This window comes from Lepidochelys olivacea (genome assembly GCF_965140295.1).
Source record: "Lepidochelys olivacea isolate rLepOli2 genome assembly, chromosome: 3".
NCBI lineage: Eukaryota > Metazoa > Chordata > Testudines > Cheloniidae > Lepidochelys > Lepidochelys olivacea.
In genome coordinates, this window is record NC_140413.1 from 109,941,045 (window position 1) to 109,960,763 (window position 19,719).

The following is a 19,719-nucleotide window of genomic DNA, read 5'->3' on the forward strand; positions in this document are numbered from 1 at the left end:
AGACTTACCGGTCTGTAATTGCCAGGATCACCTCTAGAGCCCACGTTAAATATTGGTGTTACATTAGCTATCTTCCAGTCATTGAGTACAATAGCTGATTTAAAGGACAGGTTACAAACCATAGTTAATAGTTCTGCAATTTCACATTTGAGTTCTTTCAGAACTCTTGGGTGAATGTCATCTTGTCCCGGTTACTTGTTACTGTTAAATTTTTCAATTAACTCCAAAAACCTCCTGGAGTGACACTTCAATCTGTAAAAAGAAAAGGAGTACTTGTGGCACCTTAGAGACTAACCAATTTATTTGAGCATGAGCTGTAGCTCACGAGGTGCCACAAGTACTCCTTTTCTTTTTGCGAATACAGACTAACACGGCTGTTACTCTGAAACTTCAATCTGTGACAATTCCTCAGATTTGTCACCTACAAACGATGGATCAAGTTTGGGAATCTCCCTAACATCCTCAGCCGTCAAGACTGAAGCAAAGAATTTATTTAGTTTCTCTGTGATGACTTTATCGTCTTTAAGTGCTCCTCTTGTACCTCGATCGTTCAGGCTAGCCCTGCAAAGGCAGAAAGCAGGTTGGGCTTGGGTCCGTCCCATGTCAAGGGGCTCGAGCTGGCCTGGGGGTATCCCATTTTCCCTTTGGGAAAACATGGTCACCCTACTGACTGTGCTTCAGAGGCACGACTTTTTTGGAGCTCCCGCTTAAGCTGGGGAGCAGCCTGCGTCAGCGCTACCCGAGCCTGCTCCCGCCTGCTGCTGGTGGCGGTGAGTATTGGCCCCACTCCCCCCACCCCGAGAGCCAAACTCTGGCCAGCTCCTATTCCCCCCCCCACGCCCTTTGCCCACGTCGTGGCTGGAGGCGCCCCACGAGCCAGCGAGTCAGGGCGGGGGCGGCCCCCTGCGAGGCACCGTCCCTGAGAGCGGGAGGAAAACAAGATCGGCACGTGAGGGGGCTGCCCGTGTTGTGTGGTGACGTAGTCGGCGGGGCGGGGTTACACACACTGATCCCCCCCTCCCCCCAGCGTGCGTTGCTGGGGGAGGTGAGAAAACGGGACGCGTCACGCCGACTCCCAACATCACAGCTTCAGCCCACCCCGGCCGGCGCTGCGCGCGGGGCCTGGCCCCGCCGGGTCGGGGCAGCCGGAGGGGGCGCGCTGGGCTGGCTGGTACGTCGCACCGCTGGGGCGCCCACTCTGCACATGCGCTGCAGGGGGGAAAGCCGCGCTCAGAACCGTTCCGCGGCGTCTGCATGGCTCTGAGAAACGCCGGCGGGTGGGGCGGGGGCAGGTGATCGCGCCTCCCTGAGGAATCTGCCCCGCCCCCCAGTCCCACGTACATCTCCCTCCCTCGGTACGCATGCCCGCTGTGGGCTCCTCCAATCCTTCCACCTCCAGTGGCGGCCGTGAATGGTTTTGCCCGCTACTGCGACAGCCCGGCGGGCAAAACCATTCATGCAACGTTGGTGGCTGTGTTAGCGCCTGCGGCTCTATAACCCTGCCTTCCGTCGCCCCTGAGAGTTTTTGACTCTGCGGCAGAAGGCTCATTTACTGCCACTACGTTGGTTTGGAGTCGTCTGTCCGCCTCCCCCACCCCATCCCATCCCTCGCCAATGGACAGTAACTGGTTTATCCCAAGATGGCGGCGGTTCCGGAGCTGCCGTAAAGCGCGGTTCCGGAGCTGCCGTAAAGCGCGGTTCCGGGCTAGGCCGGCCCACGTGGGAGTGAGCCGAACGCGGGGTCTCCTGTAGCGTGGCGCCCCAGCACTGTGCAGAGCAGGCGCGCGCGCCGCTGCACCCGCTTCCGAGCCATGGTGAGTAACGGCCGCGGAGGGGGGAGGGGAAAGAGTATGAAACCTGCCTCGCGGGGAAGGGGCGCGCGCTGTGTCACTCGCTCCCCTCCCCTGTCCGCACTTTGCCCCAGGGCGCTGTGAGGAAAAAACCTTCCCCAGGGAACTACGTGTCATGGGCGCCGAGTCCGCAGGGAGGGCGGAGCACCCTGCACCTGGTGTCAGCGGGCGTTAACTCTGGAGCCTAATGGTGGCTGTGGCCACTTAACGGCCTAATGCTGGGGTGGGGGTTGGTCTCTGCTGGGAATTAGAAGGAACTGCTGAGGAAGACCAGTGTCTTTGATTAGTTGTTGTTTGTCAGGTCATACCTAAGACCCATCACCACCGGGCCTGCATTGTGCTAGATGCTGTACAAACACAGAGTAGCAGCCACGCCTTGTCCCGAAGTGCTCACTGTCCAAGTAGCCAAGACAGACGCAAGGTGGAGGAAGGGGTATATGTACAATCAAGTATAGCTATCCCCAAGTATTCAAAAATCATCAAGCAGGCCTAAAAATCATCAGACTTATTTTTTTAAAAATCGTTTGGGAATCTTTTAATTACATTCTTGTTTCTGAGCACTTGGTTTATATTTTCTTCAGAAGTTCAGTTGTTTTTCTACATCCACGAGGACTAGACATTCAGAGGATTTTCTAATGACCGCTGAGATTCTCCGATAATCCTTTGGCTGCTGGAGAGTGCCTGTCTTTAAGAAAAACACCAATATCTCATGCTCAAATAAATTGGTTAGTCTCTAAGGTGCCACAAGTACTCCTTTACCAATATCTCAAGCCTTGTGCTAAAGTCAGGAGAGTTGGCAACAGTGATGAGTCACAGGGAGAAGGGAGGTGGAGAGACCCAAAGAAGAGGAAAGATTGGTAATGAAGAGAAACCAAGGGTAGAAGTAGTGGTAGCCCTAAAAGGAAGCATAACTTTCCAGTGTGATAAAATACTGAATAGATATTAACTAAAAGGTATGTTTATTACATACACACAATACTCTATCCTCTATCTCTGTGGAAACCTACCACTGACATTAGAAGAATGCATATAAGGATGACATATAGGTCTGAATCTATTTCCTGGTCCTATACAGACCATAATTATAAGTGGAATTCTGCCTTTTCCACAGAATGGGCTTTAGAGGCACACTTAATAGTTTAACTCACAATCTACTGGGCTGCAGAAATGGGGACCTGGATTTTAAACGTTGCATTTGTACCAGCATTCTCCTGGAAATTCACAATTAGCAGTAGTGACATATATGTCTGCATACTCAGTCTTGCATCTCATTTTCTGATCATTCCAGACCTAAGATGCCAAAATGCAAACAATATTAAAAGCATATCCTGGCAGCTGATACCTTCTTACACCAATGTATCCCAAATGCTGCATAACACGTTACATTATTTGATTTACATTTTAAAATTAAAAAGCAAGGAGGGGAAGGTTAAGCTTATACTGTAACTTACACAATGAAAATGTTCTTATTTTTTTTTAACATCTGAGCTCTCAATAGTAGAGTTGATTGGAAAATGTTATATATATATATTTTTTCACACAGTTGTATAGAGAGCTGTAGAATATATTTCCAACAAGATAGTGCTTCAGATTGCTGAGGAATTCAGGATGCTGAGAGGCTGGGATGGTTTATTGTATGTGGTAGTGATTCAGTTGACAATTTCATTATGAATAACTGGGCTAGAAATAAATATATATATATTTTTTTTAATGGACTGTTGTCTAACGATATATGGGAAGCTACATTTGCCTGTCCTGAGGAATTTCCAGCTGTCCATTTCCCTGTTTCCCAGCTTGAACTTTCTGTCAGGCATGCCTGGATGTTCAGAGTGCCGTTACTTAAGAACACCTATGAGAGCAAAGCTGAAAAGCATATGCTGTAATCAGTCTGTAATTCATGTTTAATGTATAATTCTACAGTACACAAATACCTATCTGCAGTTGACACGTAGAACCTGTGAAGTGTGCTTCTTTTTGATGATGCAGTGGCAAGAACACATTTAATTTTGGTTTGCTTTTTAAGCCCAGCTGTTCAAGAGTATGTAACATTTTCTGAAATTTTATAGCAAAGAATGTGTGTGTATGTTCTGGGGAGGAAAGGGGTTCCTTAGAAAAGTTTTTAATATATTTTTTTATAACCAGAACATAACTTTCATTTTGCAGCCTCACAGAAGGAAGAAACCCTTTATAGAGAAAAAGAAAGCTGTAACATTTCACCTGGTACACAGAAGTCAGAGGGACCCTTTAGCAGCTGATGATACTGCACCTCAGAGAGTTCTGTTGCCTTCGCAGAAGGTAAATGCTCACTTCTGTCACGGAAGCTTGGATTAGAAATTAATATTGCAGGAGAGTAAAATGATAAGAAGATTTTACTATTCAGAGTCATAACTTGAGAAAAAGGGGATATTTTGGAAATAGGTTTTAGTTAGAAGATTGGGCTGAAATTTACCACAATGTAAGAGGCTGGATGTTTGTGTTGTTGAGAACACACTCAAATCTTTATAATTTTTTACACTCCTATACAGGCAAGTCCTCAGCATTTTACTAAACACTTCCTAGTGAGAGAATTTTACCTAGCCAGAGGTAGTTATGGTGGACGCAAGGGAAGGGGGTGTGCAGAACCCACCAGGGAGGTCCAGGGACAATGTACCGTTGATAAATCCTGGAATTTAAATAAATAAATCCTCAAGGCTCCCAGCCTCAAAATTAATCCATGCTGCCTGTGTGTAGTGAACAGTCATAACAAATCTGTATGCACTGAATGTGTGTTTGTATAGCTTCTGTACACACAGAGATTTGCAAAAGTTTTGTAAGTAAATATTTTGCTTATGGGCACTCATGGGCTGAACACCTTGTTAAGTGTGTGTTGGATTGTTTTTAAAACAAAAGTTTAGTTATACTACAAAACTGATCTTCTCTTATGTGTTTTTATAAAAAGGTTTCCTCCTCAACTCTTTAGACTAAGGTTGTTTCATTTCTGTTTTTGATCTGTTTGGGTGGTTTTTTTTTCTGTAAGATATCCTTGTTTTTCAAGGTGAGGATTCCCAGGTTATGTATTTGAGATCCATATTATTGCTAATGAATTTGAATCTGACCTAATTTATTAATCCTAATCTTGTTTACAATCTCAAGGGAGATGAGGAACAGAAGAGAGAAGAGCAGAGGAAATATGGGGTGTTTTTTGATGATGACTATGACTACTTGCAGCATCTAAAAGAAGCCTCTGGTCCCTCAGAGCTAGTCCTGTCTGATGTGTCTGGTCAACAGAACAGGATTATAGTGAGAGGGGAAGGAGAGAGAGAGGAAGAAAATCAACAAATTCCAGTAAGTATGATATTTGGTGCACTGTTGACCATTCTTGTGTTGTATCTTGCTGAGTTTAACATCCTGTAAATCCAGCTACATGTTTAAATTTAATAACCTTGTTCCACAAGTGTTCATGTGGTTATAAGTTACTTATGAAGGATTCTGTTTTTCCCAGGCACTTTTGCCTATGATCAAATAGGAAATTTGGTATGCCAAAGTATTATAATTGCAATTAATGATCCATTCGTTATTTAGAAGCTGCAAAGCACTTATATGATTTTCATCATGACAGTGAGGGTTCTTGTGTGACCCAAAAGGGATGGGATCCCATAATAGTTGTATTGAAGAAGAAAAAAAAGTGTGAGTTGCTCACACTACTTTTGCATTTGTTTACAATTATTATAAAACACTCAGATGCTGTAGTAATGGATTGTGAAGAAATCTTAAATAAGTAGTAATAAACTAGAAACTATGTCAAATATTGGTAAAAAAGTAATGAAACAGAATCTGGGGAGAATACAGGTGAATACTTCCAATGTTGAGTACAGTGAAGTCTTGACATTCAGTAGTGTGCCAGAACACTGTATGTTACTGGTTTGGAAAGCTATTAGGTAACCGCTGACACATAGTGGAGTATGCAAGAACAGTGTACAAACTGAATCAACAATATCTTATTTTAAGGGCCTGGGGAAGTGTGGCTCTACAGAGTTTTTCAGTATTGATGAAAACTGGCATGTATGCCAGTTTTCAAAACTAAGTATATTTTGACCACATTATAAAAAGTTCCATAAAATGAATTACTTTGGAAGCACTGTTTTTAAGTTTAAAGTCTTCCAAATAGAAAGCGCTTTAGAAGAGAAATCTTAAAGATGGTCTTTAGTAATGCTCATGCTATTAAGGAAGTAGAAAGTTGCTTCTAGTTATTTCCTGCACAACCATTTCCTCAGTCACATCCTGAAAGCTTTCAAACAATCTTTGTACTCAGGGAATATACATACTAAGGGCAAAAATTCTTCGTTGGCTAACTTCCATTACTTAGTTCAGTAAAGAAATAAGGTGAATGAGGTAATATATTTTATAGGACCCACTTCTGTGGTGAAAAAGACAAGCTTTTGAGCTATACAGAGTTCTTCTCAAGTCCACTAAGAAACTTCAGACATAGTTAAAATCCTGTTTTCTCCAGGTAAGTAAGCAGTAATTTTCAAAGGTTTGTCTCTTTGTCAGAGTACTCAAAACATATGATCACTCTCTTGCATCTTTAAGACTATTTTAAATAACTCTTTTTTGTTTCCTTTTTGTTTAAAGGCTCCCGCTATTAAGTTGCCTTCCTCAGTGTTTGCTTCAGAGTTTGAAGAGGATGTGGGACTGTTAAATAAAGCTGCTCCTGTTTCAGGTACCATACAACTCTTTACCTGTTCTTCTTTTGTGAAGCTAATGGTCCTCTTGGCGAAATTATTTTTGTTAAACATTAAGGTTGTTCATCTGTTGATTAATATGAACCTTGCATATTTGATATTCTTGTTTTGCTTCAGGTACTGCTCAATAGCAGAGAGAAGAATGTCTCCAAATTGAGGAGAACTAAAAAGTGAATCGAGATTTATTTTCCTCAGTAATTGAGTTGGTGCCTTTCTTTGGCATTATATAATAACTGGTTCTAATCCTTGGCCTTGTTATACTGTGCAGGAAACCCTAGTTGGGAAAGGAAGAAGAGAGGGAAAATCCTTCTGAGGGTGCTGTTGCTTTTTTTTTAGGGATTTTCAGTTTTTTAATGCCCCATTCCTTTATTGGGATATGTGCAAGTATATCTTTGTGCACCTGTAGAGTCCCACTGATGCAGAAGTTCATCTACATGCATCCCAGTATAGAACTGTGGCTTCACTCTCCAAGTTAGTGATCAATGGCTCCATATCTAGTTGGCAGCCGGTATCAAGTGGAGTGCCCCAAGGGTCGATCCTGGGGCCGGTTTTGTTCAATATCTTCATAAATGATCTGGAGGATGGTGTGGATTGCACTCTCAGCAAATTTGCGGATGATACTAAACTGGGAGGAGTGGTAGATACGCTGGAGGGGAGGGATAGGATACAGAAGGACCTAGACAAATTGGAGGATTGGGCCAAAAGAAATCTGATGAGGTTCAATAAGGATAAGTGCAGGGTCCTGCACTTAGGACGGAAGAACCCAATGCACAGCTACAGACTAGGGACCGAATGGCTAGGCAGCAGTTCTGTGGAAAAGGACCTAGGGGTGACAGTGGACGAGAAGCTGGATATGAGTCAGCAGTGTGCCCTTGTTGCCAAGAAGGCCAATGGCATTTTGGGATGTATAAGTAGGGGCATAGCGAGCAGATCGAGGGACGTGATCGTTCCCCTCTATTCGACATTGGTGAGGCCTCATCTGGAGTACTGTGTCCAGTTTTGGGCCCCACACTTCAAGAAGGATGTGGATAAATTGGAGAGAGTCCAGCGAAGGGCAACAAAAATGATTAGGGGACTGGAACACATGAGTTATGAGGAGAGGCTGAGGGAGCTGGGATTGTTTAGCCTGCAGAAGAGAAGAATGAGGGGGGATTTGATAGCTGCTTTCAACTACCTGAAAGGGGGTTCCAAAGAGGATGGCTCTAGACTGTTCTCAATGGTAGCAGACGACAGAACGAGGAGTAATGGTCTCAAGTTGCAGTGGGGGAGGTTTAGATTGGATATTAGGAAAAACTTTTTCACTAAGAGGGTGGTGAAACACTGGAATGCGTTACCTAGGGAGGTGGTAGAATCTCCTTCCTTAGAGGTTTTTAAGGTCAGGCTTGACAAAGCCCTGGCTGGGATGATTTAACTGGGAATTGGTCCTGCTTCGAGCAGGGGGTTGGACTAGATGACCTTCTGGGGTCCCTTCCAACCCTGATATTCTATGATTCTAAGTTTGTCTTCCTTTAAAGGAAAGTAAATTCCATTCAGCATCCCAGTGTTTAAACTGTAGCATGATTTAAGTCTTCAGGGTTACAAAGATGCACAGTGTGCTTGTGCTTGCATAATATGCCTGTGTGTGCCATTCTGCTATAGCATCTATCACATGTTCTCTGCTTGGGGTTTAAGAATGGGAGTTTTAATGACAACTGTGCCACAAAGTGAAGTAGAGGATTAGTTTTGTGTCGTGTGTGTGTGTGTAATTTAGAAAGTTAGTTGTTTTTTTATATTGTCTGCAATGGAGGATGTATGTACTCCAAACATAAGAGAAGCAGTCATCCAAATTAGAATAAATCATGTATAATTGGTAAGAAAAGTCACATGTTATCATGTGTTCAGACTATTGGACCACACATTTGTCTGACTTCTAATGAGCAGAGTTGTTTTTAATTGAAACATTGTACGCCGTCAGATTCAACTCAGCAACTTTGCGCTGTGCTTCTAATGAATTCTTAAAAATTCTTCCCCTCCTCCCCAAAAAGGGATTATTATCTGAGCTCAGCAAATAGCTCCACTTAGTACAAATTAGCATTTATAGTTGGGAACCCTTGTTTCAGGGTAGTGGCTTGTGGATGTGATGCCTATTTTAAAGCATTCTTTTCCATTGTAGGACCCCGTTTGGATTTTGACCCTGATATTGTCGCAGCTCTTGATGACGACTTTGACTTCAATAATCCAGATAATCTTCTCGAAGATGACTTTGTCCTAAAGGCCAATGAGCCAGGGAAAGAGGACTGGAAAGGAGAGGATAGTCGGTATATGGAGCTTTGCAGAACTCTTTAATGTCATAACAAATAATGCAGTGTTGTCCCTAGTTTGTTTTTAGGTTTTTTTAATCTGTTTGAAACAACAGCACTAAACTTACTAAGTAAATTCCATATATTTGTGAACAGGATTATGAGATCTAAACTGTTTTCAAACCTAACGCAATCTCAAAACACTTCCAGTATTATAGGCAGTAATATTACAGGTGGTCATTGCAGTGTGTTTATAAGACCTTGGAAAACATCTTGCTACCCATGATGCTAGAAATAATATGAAGTGAGGTATTAGCTACTGGTACCACTTGTTTCATAAGGACATGCATAGTTTTACTTGTATTAATATTCCATATTCCAGTATTCCTTTGCTTTCTCTCTCTTTTCTGGTCCCGTTTCCTAATGTATAACTAACCAGAAATGCTGCATTTGGAACACCAAGGGAACGACCAAGTGTGAAAGCATTTTTTTCTGTCCACCCTAATCAAATATTTATTGGTACACAGATTTTAACTTCGGGAGCACTTTTACTACTAAACATTTAGAATTCTTGTATCTACATGAGAAGAATCTTTTTTTTTTTTTTTAACTTAATTGGCATAAGTTTATGAAGTGATAAAATAACACTGGGTAGACTGAGAGGCTATGCCCATTTCCTAAGTGGCTGATCTACATATATATTATACTCAGGGGCTCTGATACTGAGGATGAAGATGAGTGGGAGGATATGGATGATGATGGAAAGGACAACAATGGTAGTGATGAAGATTATGATTCAGAGGGTCCTTTGTCAGATGATGAGGGAATTAGTGGAGAGATGAAAGAGTTTCTTTTCATGCAAGAGGAGACCAAGAGCCGTTTCACAGAATACTCCATGACTTCATCCGTAATGAGAAGGAATGAGCAGTTGACCCTGCTAGATGAGAGATTTGAGAAGGTAAGGCAACTCACTGATAAAAATGCTAAGAAGCCCTAAACATGAGAGACAGGACATTTTTAAAGCTATTTCTATGTGCTTTTTGCCCCATCCTGCTCTCCCTCACCCCAAATCCTGTAAGCCAGTGGTTTTCAAACCTTTTAGGCTGCATATCCCTTTCTAAGTAAGGTAGTCTACTGTACATCCCCATCTGAGATAGAGGTGATGTTGGGGGGGTGGGGGGAGCCATGCAGGGTCACATGGACCCCCCCCCAAAATTCTGTCTGCCACTTTGAAAACCTCTAGAAGCTGTTGCTAACTATGGGGGACACGGAGGAATGTTCGGGGGGGGGGCGGCGGCGGCGGCAAGTGGCTACATCAGGTGTCTTGGTCCAGCCCTGCATGGCAGGGCTCCCAACCACCTCTGCTCCCTTACTCCCCTCAGTGGGACACCCAGCCTGTCGGTTACAACCAAAAATTGGAACTCAAGACAGGGGTTACAAAAAGTTTGAAAACAGCCCCCTAATCCAGCATTCCTCTGCCCCCACCATCACCCCCCGCCCCCTCCAGGGAACACCCACTACAGTTTGAAAATGTCTGATTCTCTGTCATGTATAGAAAGGACATGTACACCAATGCAGCTGCGGTTTTAATTTAAAGGAGATTAAACGCTGATTAGATGTGTTATCTGCCATTACAGGATTTTTCTCGCATACCCCAGTTTGAAAACCACTGCTAAGCTGATCATGTGCATAGACCATTATGCCTGTGCAACCTCTTGCTCCTTTAATTTCATAGTGGTGGCAGATGTCTGTTCTTCTCTGAAGATGTTTTGCATTACAAGAAATGAGTTTGAGTCTGAGTTTTAAATGGTTCTCATCCAATGCGTGGTTGTATTGTCTCATTCACATTAAAAGGCTGCAGGGATGTAATCCTAACTATGGATTTCCTCTTTTCCTGCCTCCAACAATTATAATTTCTGTTGCTATGGGGAGATGTGGAATCTCAAGCAGTAAAGGGTATATCATTTGTCAAATCACATACTTCCATCTGTGAAGTGGGGGTGGTATTTTAGTCCTATGAGATGGATTTGTAAGATATGTTTTTTAAAGTGCTTTGATCTAATTGTATGAAAGGTGTGGTGGATGCATGAATTCTAACTTTTTCTACTAGGCAGTGGCAGTCTATTAATTTACTTAATTATCCCAAACCATGTCCCAAAAGAGAGATGATGAATAATTTGACTATATAACATTACAAGATGATTAGTTTACTGTTGGTAGTCTCATGTCAATCGGAGGTAAAGGCGAAAATCTGCTGCAGGTCTACCCTTAGCTGCTGCTGCTACTACTACTACTGTATTTGTTTTGTAGACTTGTTTCAAAGAATTCTATGAGGGGAGAAGGAAATTACCATTATTGTTATCGTTATGCTGAGGAGACCTGTTCCTGGAGCAGGACCTCATTGTGCTAGGCACTGTAACAACACAGAACAGACAGTCTCTGCCCTGCAGAACTTTTTGTTACATATAGTGTGAAAATGAATTTTTAATGTCAAGAGAAGCTTTTGAACAACATTGCATTTGTCTCACAAATGCAATCTAGACACACACATTCATCGTTCGTTTAGCTTTGTGTTTTTTCCTTTTTAGTTCTTTGAACAGTTTGATGACGATGAGATCGGAGCATTGGATAATGTGGAATTAGAAGGCTTTATTCACACCGACAGCACTCGGCTGCAAGAAGTCCTGAATGACTACTACAAAGAGAAAGCTAAGGAGTGTGTAGGATCACTTTTAGAGCTACTTATGTGAATCAGAACTAACTATAATTACATGTTACTAACTCTAGTTACATGTTTCAGAGTAGCAGCCGTGTTAGTCTGTATTCGCAAAAAGAAAAGGAGGACTTGTGGCACCTTAGAGACTAACCAATTTATTTGAGCTTAAGCTTTCGTGAGCTACAGCTCACTTCATCGGATGCATTCAGTGGAAAATACAGTGAGGAGATTTATATACACACAGAACATGAAAAAATGGGTGTTATCATACACACTGTAAGGAGAGTGATCACTTAAGATGAGCTGTTACCAGCAGGAGAGCGGGGGGGAAGGGGAGGAAGAAGAAAACTTTTTGTAGTGATAATCAAGGTGGGCCATTTCCAGCAGTTAACAAGAAGGTCTGAGGAACAGTGGGTGGGGGGGGGAAATAAACATGGGGAAATAGCTTTACTTTGTGTAATGACTCATCCACTCCCAGTCTCTATTCAAGCCTGAGTTAATTGTATCCAGTTTGCAAATTAATTCCAATTCAGCAGTCTCTCGTTGGAGTCTGTTTTTGAAGTCTTTTTGTTGTAACATTACGACTTTTAGGTCAGAGATCGAGTGACCAGAGAGATTGAGATTGAATTGAATTGAATTGAGACCAGAGAGATTGAATTTTCCGACTGATTTATGAATGTTATAATTCTTGACATCTGATTTGTGTCCATTTATTCTTTTACGTAGAGACTATCCAGTTTGACCAATGTACATGGCAGAGGGGCATTGCTGGCACATGATGGCGTATATCACATTGGTAGATGAGCAGGTGAACAAGCCTCTGATAGTGTGGCTGATGTGATTAGGCCCTATGATGGTGTCCCCTGAATAGATATGTGGACACAGTTGGCAACGGGCTTTGTTGCAAGGATAGGTTCCTGGGTTAATGGTCCTGTGGTGTGGTGTGTGTGGTTGCTGGTGAGTATTTGCTTCAGGTTGGGGGGGCTGTCTGTAGGCAAGGACTGGCCTGTCTCCCAAGATTTGTGAGAGTGATGAGTCGTCCTTCAGGATACATTGTAGATCCTTGATGATGCGCTGGAGAGGTTTTAATTGGGGGCTGAAAGTGATGGCTAGTGGCATTCTGTTGTTTTCTTTGTTGGGCCTGTCCTGTAGTAGGTGACTTCTGGGTACTCTTCTGGCTCTGTCAATCTGTTTCTTCACTTCAGCAGGTGAGTATTGTAGTTGTAAGAATGTTTGATAGATATCTTGTAGGTGTTTGTCTCTGTCTGAGGGGTTGGAGCAAATGCAGTTGTATCGTAGAGCTTGGCTGTAGACAATGGATCGTGTGGTGTGGTCTAGGTGAAAGCTGGAGGCATGTAGGTAGGAATAGCGGTCAGTAGATTTCCGGTATAGGATGGTGTTTATGTGACCATCGCTTATTAGCACTGTAGTGTCCAGTAAGTGGATCTCTTGTGTGGACTGGTCCATGCTGAGGTTGATGGTGGGATGGAAATTGTTGAAATCATGGTGGAATTCCTCAAGGGCTTCTTTTCCATGGGTCCAGATGATGAAGATGTCATCAATGTAGCGCAAGTAGAGTAGGGGCATTAGGGGATGAGAGCTGAGGAAGCGTTGTTCTAAGTCAGCCATAAAAATGTTGGCATACTGTGGGGCCATGCCGGTATCCATAGCAGTGCCGCTGATTTGAAGGTATATATTGTCCCCAAATGTGAAATTGTGACTCTGTCCTCACCCACCTGGTGTTCAGCCACCAGGTTTGCCGTGACGTTATCGGGGATACTGTTCCTGACAGCTTGTAGTCCATCTTTGTGTGGAATGTTGGTGTAGAGGGCTTCTACATCCATAGTGGCCAGGATGGTGTTTTCAGGAAGATCACCGATGGATTGTAGTTTCCTTAGGAAGTCAGTGGTGTCTCGAAGATAGCTGGGAATGCTGGTAGTGTAGGGCCTGAGGAGGGAGTCAGACAATCCTGTTGTTAGGGTGCCAATGCCTGAGATGATGGGGAGTCCAGGATTTCCAAGTTTATGGATCTTGGGTAGCAGATAGAATACCCGTGGTCGGGGTTCCAGGGGTGTGTCTGTACAGATTTGTTCTTGTGCTTTTTTCAGGGAGTTTCTTGAGCAAATGCTGCAGTTTCTTTTGGTAACCCTCAGTGGGATCAGAGGATAATGGCTTGTAGAAAGTGGTGTTGGAGAGCTGCCGAGCAGCTTCTTGTTCATGATGACGACAGCACCTCCTTTATCAGCCTTTTTGATTATGAATGCATCTGATGAAGTGAGCTGTAGCTCACGAAAGCTTAAGCTCAGATAAATTGGTTAGTCCCTAAGGTGCCACAAGTAACATGTAATTGGAAAAGGAGTATCTCACTTATTAAGATAAAATCTATCTAAGTTTTAATTTACTTTGGAGACAATATTTTTGTTTGTAGAATGTAATTAGTTTAGTGTTTGTAAAGTATTCATATTTTTATTTAGCAGTGGATTTCAATTGAATTGCGTGGTGATGCGGAGTGGGTTTTTTGGTGCTTGAAGTCTTGTTGAAAAGGGGACATAATTGTATCCCACTTAACTACAGCTAGTGTTCAGAGGCCGCCTTAGCCCTTCTGATTTGCAAGGAAGTTACTGATTTGGACTGAGGTTTTCCCCTACCATGTGTCTTTCTGTTGTTGCTGTTGTAATTGACACTGCAGCAGAGTATCTTCATCTGATACAACAGCAGAACCTGTTAGGTACATAGTGGAATGATTTGTGTATCATACCTAGTTGAACACTTATGACCCAATCCTTTGCATTCAGATTTGGGGGGGATGACCGCCAGCCAGCCAGTTGGTTCACTGATGTTTCCTCTTCCTGCATTAAGGTGCGCCAAATATTCTTAGCAATCTACCTCTGACAGTGCATATATTTAAATAGTCTGGTTATTTTGGAGATTTGTGGGATAGGGGAAAGGAAAAGGAAATTCCCATGTCATATTACTGAGTGGTTTGTTTTTTTGTTTTGTTTAACACATGTAGGAATGTTTTTCCAGTCTTTTGGTTTTTTTTAATATAGTCACAGATGTAAATAAACGGGGTGGAGGGAAAGGGTCAGCCCTTCATTCTTTTTTTCAGTGTTAAGAAGTTATAGTGAAATTCTTATTTTTCTTTTCCCTGACTCCCACCCTCTCTTCTTACCTTCTTTAAAAGCTGTGTGAAACCCGATGCTCTTGAACCAAGAAAGGATTTAGATTCTCCCCTTAATGAGAAGGGTGAGGAAGAAGAAGAAATCATAACTTTAGTTATTGAGGAACCCAAAGAGAAGTGGGATTGTGAATCCATTTTGAGTAAGTATGTGAGGCTCTTACTATCCCTGGAAAAAGTAAAGCAGATGGTATATTGTCTTGTTACTTATAGCAAGGTTTCTAGTTAAATAGCTTCTGCATTTCTCTGTGCTTTTGAGAGTGCATAACAGCATACATTCTCATTAAAGAAATTTGGCCAAGGGTGTATTAAGTGCACTAAAAGATAACTACTTGCCACGAGTCTTTCAAATTTAATGTATAACTTTTTAAAAAATTGCTATGTAAAATGGAGGTGGTATTTTTCAGTGTACAACTCTCCCTTATCTTTGTTTTCTTTCTTGCCTTAGGTACATACTCAAACTTGTATAATCATCCAAAACTTATTGAGGAGCCAGCAAAGGTAAAATCATTAGGTTTATTTTCTATATTATATGAAGCTTACAGAAGTCTAAGCAGCAGCATGGCTTGTAGAGTCAAGACAAAGACAGTTAGTTTTCTGTTGGCTGTATTTGTCTTTGAGTTGACCTGCAAATGGGGTGTGGAGATAGGAATGTTGTGTTCCGTTTTGCTGCTTCATGATTTATAAAACATTTAGCAGGTGGCTTTTTTTTTTCTTTTAGATGGGGAAGGGGTAAGAGAGGAAGAATAATTTTTACATTGAAAATTCAAAATTTGCATAACCTGTTTTTCCTGGAGAATTAGTAAGATTATATCACAAATATCAAGAGTATGACCTGCGCACACTTGCAAGACATCAGTTCTTTTGGAGGTGGATCTCTACTGTCCCTTTGAGGACTGAGAACACCCATCACAGTTCTTTTGTCCTCCAAGGAGTTCCCCAGCAAAATTTAAAATACATCTTGATATTTCTAAAGATTTAAAAAAAAAAAAAAAAAGCAAACCTTGTTCTTTTTTGAGACCTCCTCATAAAGAAGCAAAGAGGATACAACCCTAATTTTTTCCTTACTCTAGTTACCTTTAAGTAAAACTTAAATAAAAGAAGGGATGGAAAGTAATGTTAAAAATAACTTTTTACCTTTAAGGCCAACTTCTGCCACAGATAGGTACTTGTAGTTCTTGCTGAGTTTGATGGGAAATCATGTACATCTGTCTGAGGGCAGAATTTGGCTTGTGTGTTCACTATTGGAAAATTTGCAGCATTATTGGTGGTTCTATGTTATTGCTGATAAGCAAGGGTGATCCATACACCTTATAAGAAAAGCAGAGGGAAGGTGGAGGGTTAAAGACAACTAATTCATTGGCACATTGTCTGTCTGTATTTTAGTCCAAACCAATCAAAATTTCTCAGAAGAGTGGAATCCCACTGGATATCTTGCCTCAGAGAGGTCTTACGGCTAAGCAGACTGAACGCATGCAAATGATTGATCAAAGTGATCTGCCAAGAGTATCCACACAACCACGTTCCAAAAATGAGAGCAGAGAGGATCGAAAAGCTAGAAAACAAGCTATAAAGGAAGAACGAAAGGTAAAATCTAGTCTTGAATATTTTAAGACAACCCCTCAGGAAAATGTGTTCTGTTCCTCATTACTCTGTTTTTTAAAAAACATTTTTTCTTAAACCAATTTATTTTGTTTCTGGGAATTACTGGGAAACATCCACTGGTCTTCAAGGGTTGATTTCTGTATCTTTCTGGAAAATACCATCCACTGGAAAGTTTGATTATTTTTTTTTCCCCCAAAAGTAGGAAAATGTTTTCTTGTCAATCATTCCGCAAAGATTCTCCATTTTTCAATATCCTTTTTTCTCTACTTAGTTTTCGCTCTTCTATCTGCTCTTAGTTTCTCCCTCTCTGTCTTTAGTCTATTTTTTTTTTTCTTTTTTCCCTCCCTCTCTTGGGGCTGTTACTACAGAAAGTAAATTCACTTCCCACTTTTAATCTTTTCTGGTACTGCCACTACCACCACCCCTGTTTCATTTATTCTGACCTTTTAAAAGTTGGATCATGCCAGCTACTGGCAAAGGAAAAACAGAAGAGAGATCTGAAACTGGACTCTTGTTATATAAAAGTCTAATTTGCTTCAACCTAGGAAAAGAGGATGTGAAGCAGCGTGTCTTCTAAAACTTAGATATTATTCCTGGGGGAATTCTGCGTCACTGCGCAATGCAGAATTTTGCAGAAATTAATGTGCGCACAGAATTTTTTTCCCCACAGAAATGGGCTGCAGTGCTGATAGCTGCCACCAGGGGCCACTGGACTCAGCAGAGCACAGCTCGCACACACAAGACACTGCTGGGGGGAGGGAGAGGGAGCTAAAGGGTTCCTGGCAGCTACAGTTCCCAGCATGCCCTGTGGGAAGGGGAGGGCAGCATGCAGGAAACTCTGCAAGCCTGGGACCAGGCTGTTTCTCCCTGTGGATCCCTGCAGGGTGGGAAAAGAGTGTCTGGAGAAGGGGGGGCCCCCGCAGCTGGGCTGTAGTGGGGAAGGGAGTGTGGGTATCTAGGCCAGGGACGGGGTGTGAGTGTCTGGGCTGGGGGGCCCTGCGACTGGACTCGGGAGGATGGGGCTTGGGTGAATGCAGGGGGGAGGGGGGCGGGCAGAGAAACAGGAACTGGGTTGTCATAGGGGTTTCTTTAACTCTACTCCTGGGGGAAATTTTGTGTGTCTGAATTGTTACAAACATACTTGCTGACAGATATTTTGAAATAAATTACCAAAATAATTGAAACCTGGCGTGATTATATAGTGTTCTTTTGACAAATAAAATTTGGAGAATTGTTAAGTTTTTGGTGCAGAGTGCCACCAGAAGTAAGATGTGTGTGGCACCCCACACTACAGGAGCTACAACAGTACTGTTGCAGCACTGCAACTATTCTGCTGTAGTGTAGACCCTTACTTCCCTCAACACAGTGGTGACTGCACTGGGGCGTAGGTTGTCTGAACTATTGATTTTTTTCATACCTGTGAGCGATGTTGCTAAGTTGACCTAAGTTTTGTGTGTAGAGCAGGCCTTATTTAGCATGTTTCTGTAAGTTATTCAGATCTCTCTTTTGGATTGTAAAGGTGTTGGGAGTGAATTATATACTTCTCTGCAAATCTCGAAAATAGGTTTTTAATGTGGAAGTCATTCATGTTTGCAGGAACGCAGAATGGAGAAGAAAGCCAACAACTTAGCCTTCAAGTTGGAAAAAACAAGGCAAGAAAAAGAACTGCTCAATCTGAGACAGAATGTTCAAGGGCTCAAGCTGTCATAGTGGAACTGATGACTTTCATATTGTGGAAAGTTCTTTGCGTTGTTCTTTGTGCTAGGATCTTGAGAAGATGCTGACTCTTTTAACCTTGTCCCGTCATGGATAGAAGTTCATAACATGGTATTTGAATTTTTCTATAACCAGATCAAGTAGTTTACCATCTCTTTTTAAATGTAAACAGCTGAAACAATTTTTGGTTACAAATTAAAATGTACAGTAGTATTACTGTATTTTTCTGTCATGGACATAACATGGCAGCTATTTATAAACAAGAGTTGCACTGGGAGTGTTTTATGGTACTTAAGTTACAGAAATACATATTTTCTATGCAGCCAGTTTTGTACATATTGAGAATTTTGCTCTTGTGATTCAAGAGATCTCGGTGCTGTTTCTGAATTAGATTTTCCTATCTGAATGTGCATAAAATAATTCTTTCCCTCCCTTTACTATGGTATTTACATGCAGGCTCGGTTGGAAACCACGCTTTGGCATTAGTACAGTTCTGTATATCAAGAATATGCAGTATTTTCTCCCAAGCCCTGTCTGAAGTATCTGTTGCTGTTTGAATACTATTGTGAAGCGTATTGGAAAATCGTATTTTAAGAGAGATGTTTAGAAAACAGTTGTGAATTTAGACAACGCTTAAATTTAAATAAATTTCCATTTCATTTGGCTGGTGAAATAATTAAGCTATTTAATGGAAGATTTAGGTTGTGCATTTAAAATCAAAGTTAGCAACATTAACATCATAATTTCCTCATGAAATTAACTTGGCTGTATTGAACAGTCTCGCATACAGTGTTTGAATATTTTATAGCAAACAGTAATAAGTCAAAACTATACACAACCAGAAAAAAAGGAGTAGAGTATGCTACATGTATGTGATGCAACAATAATTCTGTTGCATTTCCTGACTTTCTGGGACCTTAACTCTGAAGCCTTAGAAGTGCACTGTGAGGGAGCTAAACTACAAATACAACCTTTGGTGCTGTATGGGGTCTAAATCATCCATGTCCTAGGCAGGAACTTCTTGGAGATGGGCGGTGGCTCATCCTAATCAGACACCGTAAACACCTTTGTTCTGACTCTCTCTAGCATTGAATCTGCATTGGCTTTGATGTCTGTCATTCTGTTGATGGCAATGGACCTATACACCTCAGAAAGGTGAACAAGCGTTGCCCCTTTATGAGCAGAAAAGTACCTCATCTTTGTAGTTCCATAGGACCACAACATGAACATCCATTTATGCCGTCTTGCCATGGCAAGCTCAATGTAAAAGTCTGTGTATGCTGCTTATGGGTGGGAGATTCTGGTAGAATCATAACCTATTGCTAGGATTTCGGGTGCTATTTTTGGAAGAGTTCTGGACTGGTGCCCAGGATATAAGAGGAGAGAATTTAAATTACGGTTAATTTAATCTCATCCCAGTTAGCTGCTAAATCCTGAGCACTTTAGGACTGGTGCCTGTGAGGCTTAAAAAAAAAAAGTAAGGTTTTTTCCCATAGTTTTTAAGTTTTTGTCAGATTGTTTTATTGCTTTTGGAAGTTTCTTTAAGTTCTTCAACACAAGCTTTCTCTCCTTGATGGGTCTGATGCAATTGTTTTAATTTCTATCTATCCCTAGTATAAACTGACACAGCGGTACGTGTATTTCCCTTGTCCTT

General features: G+C 42.0%; 1 protein-coding gene across 1 annotated transcript; it reads left to right on the forward strand.

Annotated features, from left to right (window-relative positions):
• The first annotated feature begins 1,725 nt into the window (after positions 1-1,725).
• Positions 1,726-18,730, forward strand: LTV1 (LTV1 ribosome biogenesis factor). The gene is made up of 11 exons (XM_084623934.1): positions 1,726-1,814; positions 4,014-4,145; positions 4,983-5,174; positions 6,462-6,549; positions 8,724-8,868; positions 9,562-9,808; positions 11,439-11,566; positions 14,751-14,887; positions 15,193-15,245; positions 16,131-16,331; positions 17,946-18,730. Exons 1-11 carry the CDS (start codon positions 1,812-1,814, stop codon positions 18,057-18,059), a joined length of 1,440 nt encoding a protein of 479 aa, XP_084480060.1. The 5' UTR covers positions 1,726-1,811; the 3' UTR covers positions 18,060-18,730.
• The last annotated feature ends 989 nt before the right edge of the window (positions 18,731-19,719 follow it).

Coding starts and splice junctions, on each gene's coding strand:
- LTV1 (XM_084623934.1), top strand. Junction 9,809..11,438: donor TAGATGAGAGATTTGAGAAG/GTAAGGCAACTC, acceptor TTTCCTTTTTAG/TTCTTTGAACAGTTTGATGA. Junction 11,567..14,750: donor TACAAAGAGAAAGCTAAGGA/GTGTGTAGGATC, acceptor CTTCTTTAAAAG/CTGTGTGAAACCCGATGCTC.